General features: G+C 40.8%; 3 protein-coding genes across 6 annotated transcripts in view; 2 read left to right on the plus strand and 1 right to left on the minus strand.

Annotated features, from left to right (window-relative positions):
* LOC118115374 (multiple epidermal growth factor-like domains protein 9) overlaps positions 1-1539 on the minus strand; it is a 31029-nt gene extending 29490 nt beyond the window's left edge. Inside the window, exon 1 of the mRNA XM_035166479.2 lies at positions 594-1539. Within this exon, the coding sequence (XP_035022370.1) occupies positions 594-1524 (931 nt within the window). The 5' untranslated portion in view covers positions 1525-1539. The remainder of the gene's footprint in view (positions 1-593) is intronic.
* Positions 1540-2625: 1086 nt separating this feature from the next.
* Positions 2626-8767, plus strand: ppp6c (protein phosphatase 6, catalytic subunit). Its single transcript, XM_035166556.1, has 7 exons — positions 2626-2776; positions 4262-4357; positions 4491-4556; positions 4652-4793; positions 4905-4984; positions 6826-7035; positions 7815-8767. The coding sequence occupies exons 1-7, from the start codon at positions 2702-2704 to the stop codon at positions 8061-8063; spliced, it is 918 nt and encodes a 305-aa protein (XP_035022447.1). The 5' UTR covers positions 2626-2701; the 3' UTR covers positions 8064-8767.
* A 1366-nt stretch (positions 8768-10133) lies between these two features.
* Positions 10134-24045, plus strand: part of golga1 (golgin A1) — a 30387-nt gene continuing 16475 nt past the window's right edge. The window contains exons 1-6 of one of the 4 annotated variants that reach the window (XM_035166233.2): positions 10134-10328; positions 12338-12638; positions 18173-18263; positions 20010-20084; positions 21379-21476; positions 21556-21588. In XM_035166233.2, the coding sequence (XP_035022124.1) occupies positions 12510-12638; positions 18173-18263; positions 20010-20084; positions 21379-21476; positions 21556-21588 (426 nt within the window). In that variant the 5' untranslated portion in view covers positions 10134-10328; positions 12338-12509. Of the gene's footprint in view, positions 10329-10400; positions 10832-12337; positions 12639-18172; positions 18264-20009; positions 20085-21378; positions 21477-21555; positions 21589-24045 lie in introns of those variants that run through there. The other 3 variants (XM_035166234.2, XM_035166235.2, XM_035166236.2) reach the window with 3 other exon arrangements.

Genomic DNA, 24045 nt, shown 5'->3' on the forward strand with positions numbered 1-24045 from the left:
GTTAATGCCATGCAAACAACAATAGGGAGGATGAAGCAGCTATTTGAGAAGCTCCTTGCGATTTCTTGTTCATATCAAACATGTCTGGTCAAACACAAAGCATCACGGTCTGTGAGGATGCTATGGCAACTGCAGGATAAATTCACTTAACAACAGGATCAACATCACACCCTCTCATACACCCCCCCCCCCTTTCAAGCCCTCTGTATTATGTGGCACACATCCTTCTATAATCAAAGGCCTGTGGAATATAATGTAGGACACATTACAACATCCACTCTGAACGATTTGTTCATGAATAACAGTTTTATTTTTTGATGAGATGGGGATGTGGTAATTATCTAAAGGGGTGCACCATGTAATCTGAGGCTCTGTCTATTGTTGTAATGTGGTTTATTCGGTCGCTCTCTGCGTCAAAAGCCCAGAGCGACCATCCAGCAGCCTCTATCAGACATGGATGTCTTCTTTTCACTCTCACTCAATCTATGCCAGAAAATAAAAGCATGCAGTCGTTGACCTCCTTTACCTGTTATGTTTATGATTGCAGGGCCAACACTGAAAATGAAAGGTAGCGGTTTCATTGAGGTACTCACCTTGACTATTCTCTATTGAGGTAACAGAGGAGCCAGTATTATCTGCAGCCCAGGCATCGTTTGCAGTGCGCTGGGAAACCATGGACACCATGGTCTGCAGCATTTTGTCTGGAGCAAAAAGTGATGTTTGTACATCGGTGGATCTTTTGCGTGCACCGCTTAATCTAAAGATCGGCGCAGTTATTTGCTCTTTAGTGGCTGAAATTATTCCAGTATCGGTGGCGGTAGCCGTGGTGGTGGCCGGGTCCGTTGTAGGAGGCTGGAAGGTGGTCGCAATTTTAGAGACGGGGCTGATCGTGGCGGCCGGGCCGGCAGAAACAATGGCAGGCGCCGGCGTGGGTCCGTTTCGAGAGCCAGGAGCGAACCTGCTCTCGGCTAAAGAAGGAGGCATGTCGGTGTGGAAGGTCTCCCAGGTGTCGGACGCTGAGCCGGGCTTCCTGGAGATTGACGCATCGTAAGGGCTGATGCGAGGTGCAGCTTCAGAAAATCCAATATATACATAGAAAATAACTATGAGAGCCGGAGATATGTACATCATTAAGGACGTTAACCTCATATTCTCTTTCAGCTCTCCATGTAAGCCCCAGTAATGGTCTCTGTCAGACCGTTCCCTGAATGGATGCGTACTCCACCATTGATGTCCCCTGGCGGGTCCGCTGCTGTTTGCTGCCCCGTGAACCACAGTCAACACTTCACCTGCTCTGCAACCTACCATCAGCCGCACGAGACTGACGTGCTCCGGAGCCAATGGGAGTCCGACCTGAATGCCGGTGGGCACGCGTTCATTCGCTGCACGGAGGTCGGTGTAACGCCCGACGGAGACAATATACTGTAAATCATCAGACGCTGTCACTCCTCCGAAAATGATCAAAACACGACTGGCTCCATTCACAAACACAATAACTAAATGAGTTGTAAAGATGGTGTGCATGTATGCAGTGTGCAGTGTGGCACTAACAGCACAGGTATTCTCCTACGTGCTAACGCTGCTGCTTGATGGATGTTTTTATACCTGTTCTTATGTTTATTCAACAGCGTCATTCTCATCGGTATCAAACTATCACTAATTCAATATTTTATATAGATATAATCTATATGATCTCTCTCTCTCTCTCATATATATATATATATATTATTTTTGGATACCTGGAAGTCTGAAGTATTGTATCATCTGATCTTGACCCAACAGAGCATACTGTACCCGACCCTGTTATGATTACTGTTATTTTTTAGATAACTATAAAGATAATTTGTTTTGTTAGTTTCACCTCAGCTTTACGGACTGAACGGTGCCTTGATATTGTTATGCCACTGCATTAGGACGCTAAACGTGTGTATCGAGGGTTTTTACGCACGTCACGTTGCGTATCTATCAGCGATGGTAACGCTTTTATTTTCAAACCTTTAACTTGTCATTACCGGAAGTGTCTCTATGCTTTTATTTCTGACTTGACACCACTTTGGAAATCTGGTGTCGTCTGTCGCGAGTACTTGTTGCCCTCTAGTGGTTACATTGTGTTGCAACATGTGTCTGCGTTTTTTTTCTGAACGATTTTCATCCGTTTTCACCATCATCCAGTTCGATTTACACGGGATTAAACAGTGAAGTTATTCAATGCAGATGTGTTTTCCGTTTGCCCCATAAGTGACATCATTTTAAGTTCCGTGATTGGCTATTTTTTTTTTTTTTATAGATCTGATTATTTTCCATTTGGCCAACCTACATCATGTTTTATTCACTGTTAATTCTATTGATCTTTTGATACATTGACACTGTGCTGTTGGGTTGTTCTTATATCTGCCTGAGTGATGTGAAAGGCGCCTATAAATAAAATGTATTATTATAATAGTTTTGCCGAAATGCCCATTGGGAGCCGTAGTTAATCAATCAGCAACATGTGTACCTAAGGTCCAGTTTTGAAGAACCAGGTTGTTTAGAAGTGATTAGAAGTGTGGGTGGCTGGAGCAGAAGACTGGAGCTGAAATAAACAGCAGCTCCAACACTGTGTTCATTGGCCGACAGGTGGCAGTGTGAGAGTACAACACGTCCACGATCGCTCTCCTCTTGAGTGTTTCAGGAAGTTGCGCACGACGACCAGCGAGTTACAATGGCGCCTCTAGATCTGGATAAATATGCCGAGATCGCAAAACAGTGTAAATACCTCCCAGAAAATGACCTCAAGGTAAATGTGACTTTATGGAACAAATTTTGACGACGACGTGTGATGACGTTGTGACCGTGGCGTTAGCTCGCGGCAGTGTGATGTTACAGCAGCGGAATTAGCCAGCGTTAGCTTCTGGTAACAGTTGCTGCTGCTAGCTAGCCTGATGATTTCATCTGTGGGTCAGGAAGTGCAAACCGTTAGTTTAGTATTTCTGCTGCAGCAGTCCAAGACGACTCCGGTCGCCCCGTCTCTTATTACAGAGGCAGGAATCAGGACGATTCATGTTAGATCGACCCTATTCCTGCTGCTGACCTGATGACGCGGACTGTCCTGATGTTAGGTTGACAGCGGATTGTTTATTAGCAGCGCTCCAGGTGAGGGACATACCTGAGGGACATACCTGAGGGACCACAGGACCACAACCCTATATTACTCTATAGCTATACTCTTTCCCTGTCGTCCATTAACAAAGTCCTATTCAGTTCCCGATCAGACACGTTCCCCTCTGAGGAACAGCTCAGAGGGTTGTGGGGATAATGTTCAGCCCATACACGCCGCTATGGGCACTCTGAATAGATCAGTGTGACCCCTTCTGTTAGTAAATACCAAATAACTCATTCGGCCAACTTATTCATATGATTATTTTGTCTGTAAGAGACATCATTAAATAATTGACAGTATTATCAGAATAAATGTGGTATATGTATTAATATAATAAATAAATGTATTATACATATGGGATTACTAAAACTAAGACCTTTTAAATGTGAACGGGACATTCACCATCTTGTCCTATGTTCTAAAATATAACAGATACCAGTGTACTCCAGTAGAGTCAGCTCCAAGGTTTCAGGCAAGCAGTGAGAGCCAGGATGAACCACTAGCCAGTCAGATATTTCATCCAGATATAACAATGATCTTGGTTATCTTCATCAGAATTTGCCCTCTGTCTTCTAAAGTTGCACGGTGATATAGGAAAGTGATTATTAATTTCCCAACCTTTTCCACATACTATTTGCTGTGAGTATTTATGCTTCAGACACTTAGAACCTCTTTTGTTCTGATGATCCCAAGTCCTCCACCCCCGACACTCTGAGAGGCATAGTGATTTCCTAGGCCTGACTTTAATTTGTGTCATCTACCTAGCATGTGTTTGTGATTTGATGCAGGTCCTCACTCCGGAGTGAGTGGGATGTTGGTCAGTGCAAATCACATCACAGATTCTGACCTAAACCGCAGCTGTATTAACTCATTGTGGAAACCCAGAAAAGACGACTGCCATCTGTCTTACAGAAACGTATTAGTCTTTGTGTGAGTTTAGAGATTTAGGGTCTTGTCACCATATGATGTTTTAGTGTGTTTTTCCCTGATCAGAAGAGCATTTGAGGGAAAACGCTGAATATTTAAAACAGTTGTGGAAAAATCACATTTAAAAGCATTAAATGATGTTACTTAATGATCATCTCTTATGTCTCTAAGTGTATTTTATTTGTTTCTGTACAGCGGTTATGTGACTACGTGTGTGATCTCCTGCTGGAGGAGTCCAACGTTCAGCCTGTCTCTACTCCTGTAACAGTATGTGGGGACATACATGGACAGGTAAAAACCATGTCACAGAGCAGGAAGCACAAGAGCACTACAAGTATCATCTTCTTTTCCTTAGCATTGCGAAGCAACATGTATTGATCAGACACAACATATAAAATCTGAATCTAATCTCTTTGCCTCTTAGTTTTATGATCTCTGCGAACTCTTCCGAACTGGCGGCCAAGTTCCAGACACAAATTACATATTCATGGTTTGTATATTTAAATATGTTTCATTCTGAGAAACATTAGATTTACTTAACTGCTGTTTCCTGCAGTATTGGTAACACATGTCTATTATTGGTAGGGAGACTTTGTTGACCGAGGATACTACAGTCTGGAGACATTCACCTACCTGCTGGTGTTGAAAGCCAAATGGCCCGACCGCATCACTCTTCTACGTGGAAACCACGAGAGCAGACAGATCACCCAAGTTTATGGATTTTATGGTGACGTGACTTACGGATGATTATATTCAGTGTTTGGCCGGCTGCAGTTTTCATTATCACTAATGCACACTTTCACTAGAAATAATTAACCAGGGATTTTTTGTCTTACAGATGAGTGCCAGACCAAGTATGGGAATGCAAATGCATGGCGTTACTGCACCAAAGTGTTCGATATGTTAACAGTTGCCGCTGTAAGTATTGAAGTTGTACTGCACTTATAGTTATTTGTTGTTCCTTGTATTGACGTAATAAGATCGATGATCTGACCTGATAATGCTGATGTTCTCCCCAACCGGTCGAGGCAGATGGCCGCCCACACTGAGACTCCCAATTAATAAGGGAGTTTTTTCTCTCCACAGTCGCCAAAGTGCTTGCTCATTGTGGGAACTGTTGGGTTTCTCTATCAACTTAAGGTCTTGACCTTATTTCCCAGATCCATTTGTTTTGATGCAGATTGTATCTTGTCAGTTTTGGGTGGAACAACATGTCATGAAATGTTGGGTAGAGCACATTAGGGGTGGGCGGTTCGATCCCAAAAGTTTGATACTACCAATACTCAGTACTCCTTGTGAGGATCGAATCTGGCACCAATAGAATCGATATAAAGGGATTCGTTTCAGTTTCTCTTTTCTGTATCCGCACTAAGAGGAAAAGAGCCGTCTAAATACATAATTTTGTCATGCATGAGTGTAAACCGGCTCTTTCTGTGTGTGTGCTGCTGTGGCGTCGCGCAGACAACACAGACTTTGTGGATGCGCAGCTCGCCACGGTGCACACCTTGACCAGCCACTTAACCTGAAATGCAGTGATGGCTGTACAAAAGAGGAGCGCCGTTTGGAACTATTTCACTGCTGTAAATGAAAATGTCGCAAAGTCGGATGTGAGTAGGAAGGCTGTTTGCTATTGTGGCTAAACACATAAAAAAACCACAAGAAAGAGAACTCAAAACCAAAGCAGAAAAGGAGGGAGGAGGAGGGGGCCAGATGCCTCTGCAGCTCCCAGACCACAGACACACGACATAGTTTACTGGCAGAGAGGCAGAGAATATCCACACATATTTATTCTAATAATACTGTCAATAGCCACATTAATGTAGTTTGAAGACTAAATACTCTTACTTCAAATAAAATAAAAGACAATGAACTAAAAACAGGGGTTACGGCAAGAAAAGACTTCTGAGCATGATAAATTGTGCATATGTCCAATGTTTTTCGCGGTTGAGACTCGCTATCGTGTCTGTTTGGTCTTGATTTATCTCTTAAGCGGTGGTACGTATGTTGTGCATGATACGCACTGATAGATACACAAAAAGGATAAGTCTTTTCTGTTACGGTCAGTTAGCTTGAAATCTGTCTCGATGTGGTCAATTAGTTACTTCCCACCTCTGAAAATAATATACCTCAAACCATAATTATGAAAATGGCTGAATGTCATCTTTTTTTATGTTTTTCATGACTGTACTTCAATTTACAATCATAAATCTTTCTTTCTTTATTTGCCTTTTAAAAACGGTCCTTTGTTTTAATAATAAAAAGTATCGGTATCTGCAATATTGGCCCTAAATTACTTGGTATCAGATCGGAACCAATCTTTCTGGTATCACCCACCCATCGAGCACATTTTACTGCATTTATCTTAGCTAACACAGTGGCCGCCTGGTCCCTCACCTGATTTAGCCAGATCTACAAAATTATCCATATTTCTTACCTGTTGCTGTATCTCTTACCTGTTAGAAGCCACGGTACTAAACATTGTCACTGTGTTGTCATTTAACCAAACATCTCCTGCTAGAAAAATCCAATTATGCTTTCCATGGCCTGGCATGTTGTCCAAGAGGTCACTATGTTTTCTATTTTACAAACAGTAGCACAACCATCTGAACATGCTTTAACTTAATATATCTGTTCATTTACTTGAGAGGATGGTGTTAGTCTAGAAACCAGCAGGTCACAGTAGCTCCTCTAGCTTTCATCAAATGTATGATATATTTTGTGATGTCCAAGCCCTATTAACGTGTGTTATTTTCTGTCAGCTAATGGACGAGCAGATCCTGTGTGTCCACGGAGGCCTCTCCCCAGATATTAAGACCCTAGATCAAATTCGAACCATTGAGCGGAACCAGGAGATCCCCCACAAAGGAGCCTTCTGTGATCTGGTGTGGTCTGACCCTGAAGATGTTGACACCTGGGCTATCAGTCCAAGAGGAGCTGGCTGGCTCTTTGGTGCAAAGGTCACAAATGAGGTAGGGTGCTTTTACTATTATTGACTTCAGCTCAACACAATGTTTCAGCAATTTGCATTGAATATGTTGAATTCCTACACATTCACCATCCTTATTCACAATAGTAGTAATAAGAGAGAAGTTTTTTTAATGTGAAAACATTGATGCAATATGAGTGTAAAGGCAGTTTTACATTGACCATAGATTTCAGAGCAGTTACCTTACAGGTGTTGTAAAACAATAAGAAACTGCTCTAAGCGGAGCACATCCAAGACAAAGTTTTACTCCAACAAATGTGTGTTATATTTTATTTTTCAGAGGTAGATTTTTTTTTTTTTCTCCTGTCTGCAACAACATTGGTTCAGCCAGACTTGGTAAACTGTGTTTGTCATGCCAATGTTTACATGGCAATGCAAAAACAATGGTGGATCACCTTACCTTGCCTTGAATAGTTTAGACAAAAATATACTGATAGTAATAGTAAAGAAAAATACTTTTATTGCAATATAAGGATAGTTCCAGGATTCCATACAGATCAAAATGTCTTTGGGTGAACATGGCTGTGCATCAAGTGGTGTTAACATTTCTATAACAATACAAATAAGGATGAGTGTTTTAATCTTGTATGTTGTTTAAATACATAAATAAATCTGAGATGAACACATGTAATTTGCCCCATTCTTTCAACTCTTTTGATATGATGTGAATACAGCATTTGTTTACTGATGTCATCTGATGTCTGGATATAGTTTTTTTCACTTTCTTCTCCTCTTTCTCTCTATCTTTCCAAAAAACTGCAGTTTGTCCACATCAATAACCTTAAGCTGATCTGCCGAGCGCACCAACTTGTCCACGAAGGCTACAAGTTCATGTTTGATGAGAAGCTGGTCACAGTGTGGTCAGCTCCCAACTACTGCTATCGCTGTGGCAACATCGCCTCCATTATGGTCTTCAAAGATGCTAACACGAGAGAGCCGAAGCTCTTCAGAGCAGTGCCCGACTCTGAAAGAGTCATCCCACCCCGAACAACAACACCGTATTTCCTGTAAGCACATTCAAACTAAAACAACGCAGCCATTTGTTCAGTGCACAGATACTAAACAGGATAGTGACATCAGTTCTTATGAACCCATGTGAATTCAGTGCATTTAGAGCATTTACAGTACATTTCTTGGTGCCAACTGTCAATTGTTTTCCCCAGTCTGTACATATAGAGCCATTATTCTAAAGCGTAAGTCAAACTGAGACTTTACAGTGAGGCAAATTAGCTCAGTAGCATCGTTGTGCTGTTGATATGTTTGAGAGGAAGGATTAACGTTACACAAAAGTCAAATAACACTTGTAAAATGTTAATATTTAAGAATCTCAATTATGCTTTGCAATAAAAAGTCACTCTGCTGAGCAAATGGCTGGTGCAGTGTTGTGCACAATGTTTCATTTAAATTTGTTCATGTATTAGAGCTGCGTGTAGGCACTGCATAAAAGCAAAAACTGTATTGATTCTCACTAGTGTCAGTGAAGTTATACAGTTTGTGTTATCAAGTGATCTTACAACTAAACATGTAAACCTGAGAGTTGATGTATAAAATATTGATTATACCCGTTAGTTAGAAGTTTCAGGATTGTTAACTCTGTGGTACCTTAAAGAAAATTGTCTGTAATCTCCAGATTTTGAATCAGCTCTTTTAAATTTTTTTTTTTCTGTGTGTCATACTGTTTTTAAATAAAGAAATCAAAGAATTGTAAAAAGTCAGACAGCCGTACCTGGGTGAGTGGGGGAAAGGGCACCACGCTTCATCACAAACTAAATCATAATACTACTGTATGTCACATACAACATTATTTTCAAACAGGAGTTTATTGTATTCATTGGATAAATGCAATGGAAAGAAGTATTTTTCATGTTTCAAACAGGTCATGTGACTTGTTTGTTCTCTGAGAGTTTTATCTAAATTCTGCCAAATAGGGTTTGACTTTTAGGATAGTTTTGGGCTGTATTTATAAGAAAGAAAGGATTATCTTAAGTCTTCTAGCTTCTACCTCTGGATGATGCTGAAATTTGCTTGAGATCATCACCATGGTTAAAATTCACGACAGATCACATAACATTCTTCCTCAAAGTGGTTTGGAATTTATGTGAATCTGTGAGTTACATGATCAAGATTTCCCGATTTCTGCAGTAGAAAAACATCACATCACTAACCCATCTCCACACTTAAACATGGGGATAGTTTTATGGTCAGAAGCCTCACCTTTATTGCTCAACACAAACCGCTGATCCATATGAGCAAGAAATCCAAGGGCCAGTTTAGTTACACCGCCCCATATAACTGCCTTTCCATTTTCTTAGTGGTATATTCCAGTTAACTTGTTTTCAGTGTATGGTTTAAGAGTCAGGCACATTGGAGAATCTGGCCATAAAGTAGTTGTGAAGTGATCGCATGGTTACCACTCAAATGTTTGTCCCACCCTTCATCCTGAAAGTTTTCTGCACCAACACGGGTTTTTCTTTGTTCTCCTGAGGAGATGGCTCAGGACTCAATGACATTTTGGGCTTGGTCACACATTCAGGCACGTTTGCTGCTGTGCCATGAAATGTGTTTTGAACATACAGTACAAAGCTCCCATTGGTGTCTCTAGGAAGGCTCAAGGTATTTGAAATCTGTAACCCATTTCCTTTTTGATGCAATGAAATAATCTCCTCTCTAAACTGTTGTGACAGCTCCTTAGTCTTCACAGTGGTTGAAACACACCACACACATCCCTGGGTTTATATCAACACATCGCTACTGAAGCACATTAAGGGTAGATACTGAGTTTTCAACATCATACTGACAAGATGCCTATTTTAGAATTAGCATTATTATATGATAGTTGAATATTCTGTCATATTATGACATGACAGTGTTAACTAAATATCCACATACACATACTTTTACCTCCGAAATCCTATGCACAATATGTTTGGATCTGGTTTCAGGTTAGAGTAAAATCAAGCTCTGCAGAAAATGTTACAAAAATGGAAAGGGGTTGAACATTTCCGTTTGCAACTGAGGGGGTGTGTTGCTGCAGTTCCTTCTCCGACCTGTGCGCGGCGCATGCACCGCCGTGACGTCAGCAGTCACGTGTGTCGGGGTGATGACGTGTAGCTCAGCAGCAGCAGCAGCAGCTAGCTTGTCAAACCGGACAGCGCCACCGGATCCTACCTAGCGTCACCACCGCGGCTCTCTGAGTGTGTTAAGAAAACAAAATGAAGCCCACTGTCACTGAGCAGCTGGAGACCTCTCAGGCGGATATTGTTCGGAGTTAATATGGTAAGAGAAAGGCGACTTCAGAGAACGAGCAAGCTAACGACTGCTAATAACAGCCGGTGGTGGTAGCGTTAACTCTCATTGTTGTGGCTACAAGAGTTAGCCGGCTAGCTGCCTGTCAAAACACAGTGTAATTGTATATTTACTAATGGCGCAACCATTCTGGAGTCTTTACTTTGCAGCAGTTTGTGACCTCACTTAACACATTAGCAAAAAGATCGAGTTAAGAGTTGGGATCTACTGTAGCTCAGCCATAGGAACAAATCCAGTGACAAACTCTGAAGAATCCTTTTGAAAATCTGGCTTTGCTCTCTCCACTGCAGTCATGTGTGATGAGCTGCATCGTCCTAGCTCTGTGGGAGCACATGACTGGCTGTCACTCAGGTGCAGTTTGCATGACAAGAGGAGCATCTGCCTCGAGTAACAACATCATCAGCAATAGTTTGATCATTGCGGAACTGTTTTGAACCCTTAGATACGGTGATCCAGGATCGCGTTTGCAATCGGTAAGATCAAATGATAGTTAGATTGTTTGCTAGAAGTGAAACGTAGTCGTAGTCGTAGTTGACAGACTAAACAACCACAACAAAATTTCAGAATCTGCTGTATTGGCCAAGTGTTGATATCAGAGTACTTAAATATACACTAAATAGACAGGCTAATGGATAAATATGGGTGGGTGAGATGGATGGTTACAGTATGCACATTGTATGCTCTATCTATCTATCTATCTATCTATCTATCTATCTATCTGTTTACAGCTTACAGGATTTGTATTGACACATTTGCTAACATTTGTATGTCATGGATATGTCAGAATTGCCTGCCTGTTATCTTGTATGATAATAATAATAATATATGTGCAATGCATTGCATTACTGCACACATAACTAGAAAAAAATCCTCCTGCTGAGAAATTTGAATGTGTGCCTAGTGCTTGCTGCCGGCTCGAGAGAGACATTTATAAAAGCTGCATGTTTATAACATGATCCAGGTTGGTGAGAGAGAGAGACTGTGCCAATTAGAGAGAGCGAGAGAGAGAGATCCAAACCCTTGTGAGCCAATCCAAACAGCCAGCAAAACAACAAACAAAAGTAGTAACGAACGCAAAGGCTAAAGATAAATCCGACTTGCTACTGGCTTGTATGGCTGTCTACAGACTGCCATGTGGCCCGCTCAGTAGTCATCCTCAATACCTCTACACCTTCTAAAAACGTGCTGCTGCTTGAATCGCAACATCTAAGACATCAAAGGAATCTTTCCTGGCTAAACACACTGGAAAAGAGAAAGCTACACTCTAGCAAAGCCCTCAAACAACGTGCGATTATTCAAAAACTACAAGTCCTATTTGTGAAATAAAAACACTATGAGGATCCCAAGACTTTGCAGAAACTACAGATATATTTTTTATTGATTGCGCGAGTTAGAAAAGTGTGGCTCCTTCCAGAAATCTTCTCTCAAAATTAACATTAGACCCAATGGGGAAGAGACAGCTCTATGCTCTGGCGCAGTCCTCGAATAACCGCTTCTTACTCAAAAACTATAAGTCCTATCTGTGAAATAAAGACACCGTAAGAATCCCAAGACTTTTCCGAACACACGGATATCTTTTAGAGAGACAGAGACAGAGAGACAGATCCAAACCCTTGGGAGCCAATCCAAGCTTGAATCGCAACATCTGAGACATCAAAGGAATCTTTCCTGGCCAAACACACTGGAAAAGAGAACGCTACACTCTACTCTAGCAAAGCCCTCGAACAACGAGTGCATGTACGAAGAAAACTGCGTGAGGAGTAGCGGGACGAAATTTCATACGGAAGAAGAATAAAAAGTAGTCAAATAATAAGTATGCAGAATAGTAATATATGGCCAATACATTGCATGCATAGGCACACATAATAATGGGTCCAAAAAAGAGCAGGTATTGTTGGGCTCATCACATCAATGTGACTGTTGCAGCTAAGTAACCACTGTTTGGGGGATTTTAATAAGTGTCTCTTTTCTTTCTCTAGAAGTAAGAGGATGGAAGAACCAGCACAATCTTTCTTTGAGTGGTACTGCACCAGGACGTGGCTTTGTTTCCACCCTCTGAACACGGAGCCTTAAACTCCATGCGTCACGTGAAGTCATTTACTCTACAGACACTCCAAATTGTACCACAAAAGAGATACTGACAGGCTAGACATGTTTGCTAAGTTGAAGAAGAAGATTGCGGAGGAGGCGGCCACAGCGCCTCGGAGTGGTGTCCGTATACCACGCACCATCAGCAAGGAATCCATCACCTCAGTGGGAGCAGACTCGGGCGATGACTTTGTAAGTACTCTGTGAAATCCTTGCCAGTCACAAGCTTAATGCTTTGAAATGTTTGCATGTGCTTCCTTTGATTGTTTGCTTTATTGCTGGTGTACAACAAACTAGGGGTGGGCGATATAGGCACAAAATTATATTGCGATATTTCAAGGAAACAATATTTATGACGATAATGAAAAAAAATAATCAACAACATTTTATCTGTGATTGCAACTTGCAGGCAGCAGCATTTATTAGTGTGAACAAAATTAAGGGCATTTTCCATCCCTCTTTTCCTTCTTGCATCGTTAGCACCAGGTGTCTTGTTGACCTGTTAGCAGACAAGACCTGTTTGACGGCCTTTTCTAGTTCTAACAGCCGCTGGATCTTTTTTTGTCTTTCGGTGACCAGTTTGTGCTGAGGTATGCCTATTTCCACTTCAATCAATCAATCAATCAAATTTTATTTGTATAGCCCATATTCACAAGTCACAATTTGTCTCATAGGGCTTTAACAAGGTGTGACATCCTCTGCCCTTAACCCTCAACAAGAGTAAGGAAAAACTACTAAAAACCCTTTTAACAGGGTAAAAAGAAGGTAGAAACCTCAGAGAGCCACATGTGAGGGATCCCTCTCCCAGGACGGACAGAAGTGCAATAGATGTCACGTGTAAAGGAGAACATCAGCAAGATAAAGGTTTTAGCAGCATTAATAAGGGTAAACATTTTGAAGCATAACTGAAGGTCAGTGAATTGGTGGATTATTGTCATTAATGGTCAAGTATCTGAGGAGAAATACTATGTATCAAGCAGTCCTGCTGCAATCATAGTCTATGGTCAGCTGCCAGCAAGATCATGATCCACCATCAAGATCGGATGCCACTATAGTCCACAGTCATTGTCCACTGCCGCCATAAGGATCCATCATCAGCTGCCACCTCGGTCGTGGTCCACCACCATTATCTGATGCCAACACGATAAAGGATCCGCCTTTATTATCACGATCAGCCAGCACGATACAGAATCCGCCATACTGGATCCACCATTACGATCTCTGATACGCGATCCACAGATCCTAATCCATGATGTGGCCACAGCTGCGGCCCTTGAGCATCCCGGAGTGCCCGCTGCTTCCAGCGTTGAGCAAAGGCAGCCACAATCTTTTTTCCAACTCGCACTGTTTGCTCAATCCTGGGATCCTTCACACTCCTCTCTGAAGATACAGAAAGATAGTTAGTCTCTCTCTCTGTCTCTCTCTCTCTGTCCCCCCCCCCTTCACACACACACACACACACACACACACACACACACACACACACACACACACACACACACACACACACTAGTGTGACCAGATGATCTTTTTAGATATTTTAGCAAATCACATTGTCATAAAGCTATAGGTGCACACATTTTTAAGATATTCTTATCACAGATTCCTCCCACAGTGGTGGCTGCACTTTCCATCATCAGGTCTGTGCAATAAACAAATGAAAGCACATCAATACAATCAATCACACATATTTTACAAAAATGATTCCGAACAGGATTATGATTTTTGGATTTGTTCTTTCTTGATTTTTGGAGAAAAGTGACAGAAATTTCTCATAAAAATAAATTACAAGTTTAGATTTTTTAATGGTAAATGAAAGTTACCAATAGCAATGTACAGACGATGGGCAAAGAATTGACAGTCTGGTCCAGTTATTGAGAGCGATAACTTGACAACACTGGCTCCGATGTTTGTTGTCACACACTGTTTGTCACTCGCAATATTTTGGCCCGTGTGATCCACGGGAAAGAAACTAGCCACGAGGCAGGAGTTGTGAAGCTTCCAGTCGTTGTCGATGTAGTTCACTGTCAGGCTGATGTATGGTTTCGTGGTTCGGCTCGACCACAGGTCCGTGGTTGAGGCAAAAAACTCCACCGACAATACTAGCTGCTAGTTTGTCGCGGCATGCTTCATACATCGCAGGCAAGGATATGTAACCGCATCAGTACTCTTCATCCATTGTTTTTTCTCTTATATTGATAACCCCTAGCCAGAGCAACTAGCGAGAGCAACTAGCGAGAGATACTAGCGATGCTCCAGCGATGCTCGGCTGAGTCGTTTGTTTACTTTTGGGCCGCACATCAACAGCTGCTCGTGTCTCCTGCTCGCGTGCCTTCATAGTCTGGTTGTACTCAACGGTGTGTTTTCGCTTGAAGTGTGGGGATTCTTATTGTTTTATGACAGTAAATAGAATATCTTTGTATTTCGGACTGTTCGTTGAAAAGATTACACAATTTAATCACCTTGGGCTTTATGAAACTCCTGGACATTTGGGCCTGTTTTTTGGCATTTTGTAGAGGAAACAATTAACCAATGAATCAAGAAAATAATCGATCAATTGCAAGGGAAAATAGTTAGTTGGTTGCAGCTCTACAAATCAATAACTCTTAATTGCCACTAGATGTGATGCCTAACATGTACTTAAATTAAACTGCACTGTATTGAGCATTAAGTATTTGATACCACCCCATAACATATTCTTAGATTACTGTAAATGTAGTTTGTATGTGCTGTGAGGCAGCTCTGTGATATTTAGGCCAGTTGTCTAAATGGTAGAGATTCTCCGGCAGCTCCTGATGATGCTGATGGCCTTGGTCCAGCTGCATTAGTAATCCCATGTGTGGCTCGATAAGAGCCTTTTACTGCCTACCTCCTGTGTAATTGAACCCCAGGGACCATCTCATTGTGCAGCATCACTGCCAAATTTACAGGTGCTCAGGATCAAATCTCCTCTCACACAAAAATAAATAGCAGCATGATGAGATGAATAACTTTAACTCATGTTTGAATTCTTGAATGAGAATTCAAAAGAAATAAAGCAGCAGGAGTTAAATCCCAACCAACTTTATAAAATCTGAAAGCTCAATTTTTTCTTTCTGCATGTTGTTTTTCATTACACAAGGTGAAAATAAACACATGAATGTGACTATTTTTTTTGAGAGCTTCATTAAATATCACAGTATTTTACGAACAGTACCCTACTAGCAAAAGTATAAGATTTTATTTCATCTTTGTTCATACATTGATTCCATTACACTATTTTCAGTCCAGCCCTAATGATAGATAATTTGAAAAAAAGAGTTATTATAAACATATTAACCCTAGGGTTAGGGGGTAAGGGTTAGGGGGTTAGGGTTAATCAAGGGTGGATTTTCTTGTCATATCATTTGTCACAGGTCAGTTGTGAATGGTAAATTGTCTGTATATATATCTAGAGCTTTTCTAGTCTTGATAACCACTCAAAGCGCTTTACAGTCCAGTTTTGCCATTCACCCATTCACACACACATTCATACAGTGCTATGGGCAGCACTTTTCTCTATGAGGGGCCATTCGGCATGCAGATGGGGAAGACTGGGATCGTGCCACTGACCTTCTGGTTGGAGGACGACCGCACTACCCCTCAGCCACAGCCGCCCCACAGTTGTCACTGTGGATTGGTTCTGGAAAATCAAAGAAAAATCGGAGATCTGTCTTATTGAGTAGAACCTTGGCTGTCATCAGTCAGGATGTTCTAGGTAAAAGGGCATGGTTGTGACTGACACTACAATAGAATAGTGATGATATTTTCTCTTTTGTATTTAGTGCATGGAGGCTGGATACTGTGTTACTCAGTCTTAACCGACCAACCAGTGTAACATGAAGCCCTGTTCAGTCATTTGCACTTGATTTATTTTGTATGGCTCGGGCATATTACTCAGGTCACCCCAAACAGTGTGTATGCCTACATCAGAAAGGAAGAGGAGGTAGAAGAAGGATAAGAGAAGAAAGAGATGGAGTCGTTGATGGTGGGCAGTGGGTTAGAGAAATTTAGTTTGTTTGCAAAGTGTTTCTGTGAAGTTGGTTTAGATTAGGTGCGCATATTGGTTGGTTAAGGTTGGATAACTCTTTAGTCAAGTCTTCAGGAGTAATGCTCATTTAATTGTTTGTCGAGGAAATTCATATATGTGTTCAATGAAGCTAAGAGGGACAGTGCAATACTTCACAGGGGAAGCCAGACTCCTGAGGCTGTAGTGGCATCTCGGTTGCACTTGGATGAATTATTTAGTGAAGCTGCTGAGTAATAATACTGTCATCTGATACAGTGGCCTCAGAAAGTATTCAGAGCCCTTCGCTTTTTGCGCAGTTTATTGTGTTGTAGATTTAATTGTAAATTGTTAAATTACAAATTTGCTCATTATTCTACCCTCAAAAATCCATAATGTTATTTTTCTTTAAAATGTAATATCAAAAAGTGAAAGCTCTCATTTACCAAAATATTGAATGTTGCTGTGCAGTTTTATCTGAATTGAAATCTACAGCCCAAGAAAATGTGCAAAACGTAAAAGAGTCTTAAAAGGTAAAGGTAAAACATATAGGAATGGGACAACATATTGCACCATATTACATTACCTTCACAATGCCAAAACATAATAATTTGGCAAGTTAAGTACTTTTTATGATACATTCTTTACGTTCTTCATGGCCAAGACACCTGAGGGACCAGCTGCCTGATACCACCATGTTCCAGGCTCTTGCTTACAGAGTGTTCAAGATTTACTTTACTCCACTTGACTAAATGGCATCATCGGCAAAAATAAAAAAAATAATAGGGCATGCAGATTGCAAATTCTTGCTGTGAATCAGCACCGAGCTATGTGTTTATATGAAAACTTGTTTTGGATTATTGATTATTATTTACAATAATAATAATACATTTTATTTATATAGTGTGTTTAATGATGCTCAAATAACTAGGATATATATTAAAAGCAGTTCTGAAGAAGTGGATTTTGAGTAGTATTTTGAAGGTGGGCAGGTTGATTGAGTCTCCTGATAAGTTTTGGGAGAGAGTTCCAGAGGGAGGAGGCAGCTATGGAAATGCTCTGTTGCCCCAGGTCCGGTGCTTGGTCCTGTTTGGAGGTCAGAGTAAGTTGGCCTCAGAGGAGCGGAGGGAGTGTGGTGGTGGAGCATGTCAGTGAGGTAGGAGGATGAATTAGATCTAATGTGTTACAGGAAGCCTGTGAAGTTCCTGAAGGACAGGTGTATGGTTGGAAGTGAGATATATTTTTGAGATGAAAAAAGGCAGTTCTCGTGATTTGGTTGACATGATGTTCAAAGGAGAGGTTAGTGTCGCAAATGACTCCAAGGTTGTGAATGTGTAGGGTGGGAGACTGAGTGGAGTTGTCAATGTATGTCAATTGTAATGTCAAAATTGGGGTTGGTTGCTCCTTCCATCCTTGTTTGGTTTGTTTACCATTGTCACAACACTGTGAATTGTGGGTAATTCATTTTGGCAAAGTCTGCAGAAATGCTGACGAAGTGTGCATAATGGCCTCAAACAGTCTGCAAGAGAGTCTCGTGCATTTGATGATTTCCCAGAGGGAAAGCCCTAAAAGCCCTCACATAGGAACATGCTGCAAGTCTTAGAGTCCTTGAGGGTGGATATTTGGAATGGGCCATACCTTTATATAACCAGTATCAATAGAATAACAAGTGATGCCTAATGCTGTGTGTGTGTGTCTTCAGGCATCTGATGGCAGCAGCTCCAGGGACGACCTGCCAGCCCAGCTCCTCAGAAGGAACTATCAAATCCGGAAGCTGGAGGCCAAGCTATCAGGTAGGACAGTGTAAGCAGCTGGAGGAATGAGCTTGTAGCTTTCAGGAGAAATCATTGTCCAGGATGAGGACAATTTGAATCCATGTGTAGCTTGTGTCTGTAATTCACAGGACTTTGGCTACACCCAAACTGCTATGTTCTTGTTTGAAAATGACATTTTCAAACTAACAACAATCTTGTGTGTGTTTTGTTTTTTTATCAGTTTTAATCCCTGTCCATACTAACACACATCATGTGACCACACACTTACAGTGAGCATGTATAAACAGGAATGAAAGTGTGTCCTGCTGGACAGGGGAATTGTCGCAGATTGCTATATATATATATATATAGCTCATCTCCAACGCATGTAAGCAGTTGTATCGTTGTAAACTGCAGAATTTAACTTCACAACAGCTTTTAGTGAAGACAACAGGGTCAATTGATTCTACACTGGTACCCGAGGATACTCCCTTTTAAAGCAATTCCAACAGCCTAGTTCTAATGTCCCATTAAAAAATTAACACTTTTATTGTGTCGAGGAGTGTCTGACAATCACAGATCTTAAATGTGAAAGTTCTTTATTCGTTGTTTTTACCAGTTTTAATGATCCCGTTTTTCTGTTTTTGAGAGGAGAAAGCATCTGTGGTTATTTCGCCTCCTGATCATCATGCACATTCATATGTAATTCAGTTTTTTAACATCTTTACTTAATTTCATAAATAAAGAATACAGCCTATAGTGTGCAATGGTAAACAACACACACACACACAAGAAAACCATGGTCTGTCTCTTTTCTTCTCTGCAAATGCCTAGAATGAGAAAAATGACCAGCTAAACATGAAGTCAAACATTACACATTATGTGTCGTACATATACTTCAAATACTAATATTCGAAAATGCAGCACGGGTGTTAGCCACGGTTGTAATCATCTTCCTTGTTAACGGTTATTATTATTTATGTCTCATAATGATATGATCATGTACTGCTGTTTGTACTCTTGGTATATGTCTGAATGGGACAAAGTTATAGTATAATAGTTCCATAATTTCTTGTTTTTGTGTCTGTCTCTCCCATTCTTGTGAATGTGATATCTGGGGGGGTTTTCTTCTAACAATCTGATTAGGATGAACTGGTAAAAAATCCAAGCTCACTGTGAACTCAGAAAACATGTATTTGGCCGTAACTCTAATCATAAAGTTCACACAAATGACCAATAGAATAAAATGAAAAAATTGAGACATTCTTTATCCAAAAGGTCAAAGGTCAGCCTTACGATGTTTAGCAAAAAAGCTTTGGCCGCCAGAGTCAGTGACAGAGGGGCAGATTTTGACCATATTTCCTGCCACTTGATTGGTTGGTTAAGGCTTTCAACTGTGAGGCAGGAATTCTAGTTGTCCCCTAGTTCCTCTTTCCAGTGGGAGGCTTATGTGACTTTGCACCGTAAAAATGGTTAAAGGTCGCACAATGTCATGCAACCTTTTAACCAATGTGGGTTTCTTAGAAAAGACAATCATTATTAGTTTTACCTTCCATTATTTCTCAATCATGTTTTCCCTTTTGTTTTCCCCCCTCTCCTTTTGTTCACTCTCTGTCTTTACTGTCACTTCCTCTTCCTCCTTCTTGTTTGTGTTGTCATCTGTTGGTGTGTGTCTGTGTGTCTGTGTGTGTGTGTGCGTGCGTGTCTGTGTGTGTCTGGGTGTGTGGGGGTGTGTGTGTGTGTGCTGTTAATATCCCATCCTTTCACCTAACTTCCCAACACTAGACTACGCTGAGCAGCTACGAATTATGCAGAAGACCAAGGAGAAGCTTGAATTTGCATTAGAAAACCATCAGGATTGTACGTACCTCTTCTCTCCTCCTAGCTTCCTTTCTCTCATCTGTCTGTCGGCTGTAACGAGCATCACCTTGTGCATCATCGCTTCCTCCTGCAAAGACAGAGTTGTCTTCTAGATACTAATATCATGGGCTTCGGAGGTTTGCTTTGGGAGCGCTGGATGCTTTTTTCCTTTTTAATCTAAACATCCACACTCAGACCTTTTACACTTTATTGAGCACATTGACTTCAGAGTTATTTATGCACTGTCTGTCACTTTGTTGGTGTAGTCACATTCCTTCCACTTGCTGCACACTTCTACTTTAGCTTACAGTTCCCTACATTTCCATTGATGTGTGATAACAACTCCTAAAGATGTGTACAACAACCACACCTGTTATTTAAATGTTAACATGTCTTGTAGCTGTCTTTGTTCTGCTCTGTTGAGCATGGTGCTTGTGGAGAAACTGGTATTTCAGCATCTTAATGATGTAGTTTTCCTGACATTTTTTAATGTTTTTGTGACATCCCTTGGATTGTCGATGTTGGGCTAAACTTTTGGTCTTGAGAGTGACCCCTAATGTTTTTGGGGACTCCTTGACCTTGTCTGTAGTCTAAAATCTAGATCTTTGCATGAGAAATATCGTATTCGAAACCTCATGTCCACTGTTCACATCAGTTTGTTTTATGCAGATGGCTCCTCTACCTTTCCAGCCAATGTCTACAGGATGCACAACCAGATTGTCTCTTCACAACTCTTTACACACTACATTATCTTAATTAATTTGAATCTATAAAATGGAACGACATTCATATTTGATGATGCATTTCATTTTTATGTTGCAACTATATAGTTGAAATCCGTTGAGCCAGAAGATTAATGCGGTGTTATACTGTTTTCCATCCTAACATTTTTGTTCATAGTAAAAAGCCATGGAGGAAAGAGGTTTATCGTCAAGTATTAATGCTGTAATATAGTAAAAATATGACTTCGGTGTTGGTTGTCATACTTAAGCATTGTGAGGTGTAATGAACATTGCACTTGTAGGTGGCCTTGTTAGTTTCACTACTCCAGGGTGGATTGTTTGTCTGAAATACATATTGTGATTCAAGCTTCAATAACCTGCATTCTAGTGTGCCATGCATTGCTTGTCTTTGCTTCAGAGATAATCGCACATAGTGGTAATCTGACTCACAACTACTAACGGTGCCACTGTCTGTGATTTTTGTTGTCTTTGTTTGCATATAAACCTTTCTCTATGATTCCCATATTCCTTTGTTTCCCTTTCTGGTTCTCTCTTACACTTTTATGACTCAGCATCCATAAAGAAACTTCAGGACCAGAATGAGTCTCACCAGACCAACAGAGACAAAATGGCAGAAGGGATGGCTTTAGCTCTGGAAAAGAAGGATCAGGTAAACCACTCTGTCCACCGGCCAGGGCAGTGCTGATCATTGGCTTGTGCATTTATCTCTTACTGTCCTTCACCTGCAGGAATGGATGGAGAAGATGGCCAGTGTGGAAAAGGTAAGTGTTTCTTTGGTGACTTTCAGTATTGTGCGTTTTTTTTGTGATATCTACTGAAGGCTGGTGCAGACCCTCTGAAATGGAGTGTGGTTGTTTGTCTGATTGTTTATGATGTGAAAACAAAGCAGACTAAGCATGTGTGTGGTTTGAATGAGATATGTGATTTTTAAAACTAGGTTTTGATAAATCTTTATTGAAAACAACTGTAGATTGTGAACAGTGTCTTATTTATGCCATAAGTGATGTATAGCAACCATGTCTCAAAAACATACACAAAATGAGTGCAGGGAAAAACCCAGTTTTCACACAGTAACCCAGTCTGCCCTCTTTTCTCCAGTTTCTATCTCTATAATCCCTTTTCCTTGGTCAGGATAAAGTAGCAAAGAAATGGGGAAAAGTACCCTGTAAAGTTTTTTTTTCTCTAAACTAAAGTTATGTTTCTCACCAAAACATAGTGTGCATCCATGAGCTCTAAAGAATGTGTTGAGCTAATTTCTTCCTCATCCTCAAAGATGATTTCTTAAAGTACATGAATTCCAGAATGGCTTAAACCATTGCAATGCTACATTTCTTGTTCATCAGTGGAATAGAGCGTAACAGTGACATACCACTATTAAGAATGGGTCTGTTTCTGTATGTTAATTTCCCATTCATTTGATTGGGAGGAAAAAAATATTTGAAAACTGAAAAAAGGCTGAGGTACTGGACAGTGAATAATTATTAAGTGAAGAAACCTCACATCCCATAAATCCTTGCAAATTTTTCTTCCAGCGCTTCTTCTTTAATTTAACATTGTAGTGATTTCCACAGAGACATTTTCTAGTTTTGCTCCAGTCCTTGGTCTGGTAATTTATCGCACTCCTAAACCAAATGTTAATTTTCCCCCCGATCTCTCTGAACTTTTATCTTTCATTGTTTTAAACTATGATAAAGCTATCATTGTTGGTGATTTTAATATCCACTTTGATGACCCAACCAATGAATTTGGAACGAAATTTTTAAACATTACAGAGTCTTTTAATCTAGTTCAACATGTGACTGGTCCAACTCATAACCGCGGCCACACATTAGATCTCTTTACCCTCGGGCTGAGCATCAATTCCTTGACCTCAGAGGAAGTATTTGTCTCTGACCATCTCTGCGTTAAGTTTGAAGTTTCACTTCCTTATTTCATCGACACTGTGTTGCACATGCGCTCGTCCTCAGGCTCTCTCGACATCCTACCCACATAACTCCTAAAAGAAGTAATGAATACTATTGGCCCTAGCCTTCTTAAAATAATTAATTGCTCCCTTTCCTCTGGCCAAGTCCCCGATTATTTTAAGAGAGATACCATTCAACCTTTATTGAAAAAGCCAAATCTTGACGAATCACTCCCACAAAATTATAGGCCTATTTCAAAACCCCCTTACATATCCAAAATACTTGAAAAGGTGGTTCTGACTCAATTGGTAGACGTGTGTTAGAATAATAACATTTTCGACAAATTCCAGTCAGGATTCCGTAAACGACACAGTACGGAGACCGCTCTCCTTAAAATGACTAATGATTTACTAATGTCTGCCGATGCTGGTGATTCCACGGTATTACTGCTCCTTGACCTCAGTGCCGCATTTGACACCATTGATCATAACATTCTGATCAATAGACTAACGCAATGCGTCGGCATATCTGGCACTGCCCTTAGTTGGTTCAAGTCATATCCTACCATATAGGATATCATACCGTTCCTAAACCGATGACACCCAAATATACTTGTCCTTCAATCCAGACAACGTCAGTCACATGAGTGTCCTAACAGAGTGGCCGTACAGCTAAAAATGTGGGTCTCACATTCGATTCTCATCTGAACTTCAAAACACATGTTAATCAAATCATTAAATCCTTCTTCTTTCACCTACGAAACATTTCTAAAATCAAATTGGTTCTATCTCTCCCGGATTTAGAAAAACTAATACATGCCTTTTGTTTTCTAAATGGTTTTGGTTTTGTATTTATATAGCGCTTTTCTAGTCTTGATGACCACTCAAAGCTCTTTACAGTACAGTTTTACATTCACCCATTCATACAGTGCATCTATAAGCAGCACTTTGTTGTTTCTCCCGCCTGGATTATTGCAACGCCCTGTTTACCAATCCGTAGTAACTCGTTTGCAGCTTGTTCAAAACAATGCTGCTCGTATTTTAACAAAAACAAACCGTAGGGCTCATATCACGCCAATTCTTGTGTCTTTTCACTGGTTACCAATTAAATTCAGGAATGATTTTAAGATTCTTTTAATATCTTTTAAAGCTCAACATGGGCTGGCCCCCACATACATTTTGCAGCTCTTGACTCGGTCGTAACCTGAGATCAGCCAGCCTGTGCCTGTTGGCTGTCCCTAGGTCAAGGCTGGCTACTCAAGGTGACCGGGTTTCTCGGTCAGGCCTCCGAAGCTCTGGAACTCCCTGCCTGGTG

The sequence above is a fragment of the Hippoglossus stenolepis genome, chromosome 9, assembly GCF_022539355.2.
Source record: "Hippoglossus stenolepis isolate QCI-W04-F060 chromosome 9, HSTE1.2, whole genome shotgun sequence".
Lineage (NCBI taxonomy): Eukaryota > Metazoa > Chordata > Actinopteri > Pleuronectiformes > Pleuronectidae > Hippoglossus > Hippoglossus stenolepis.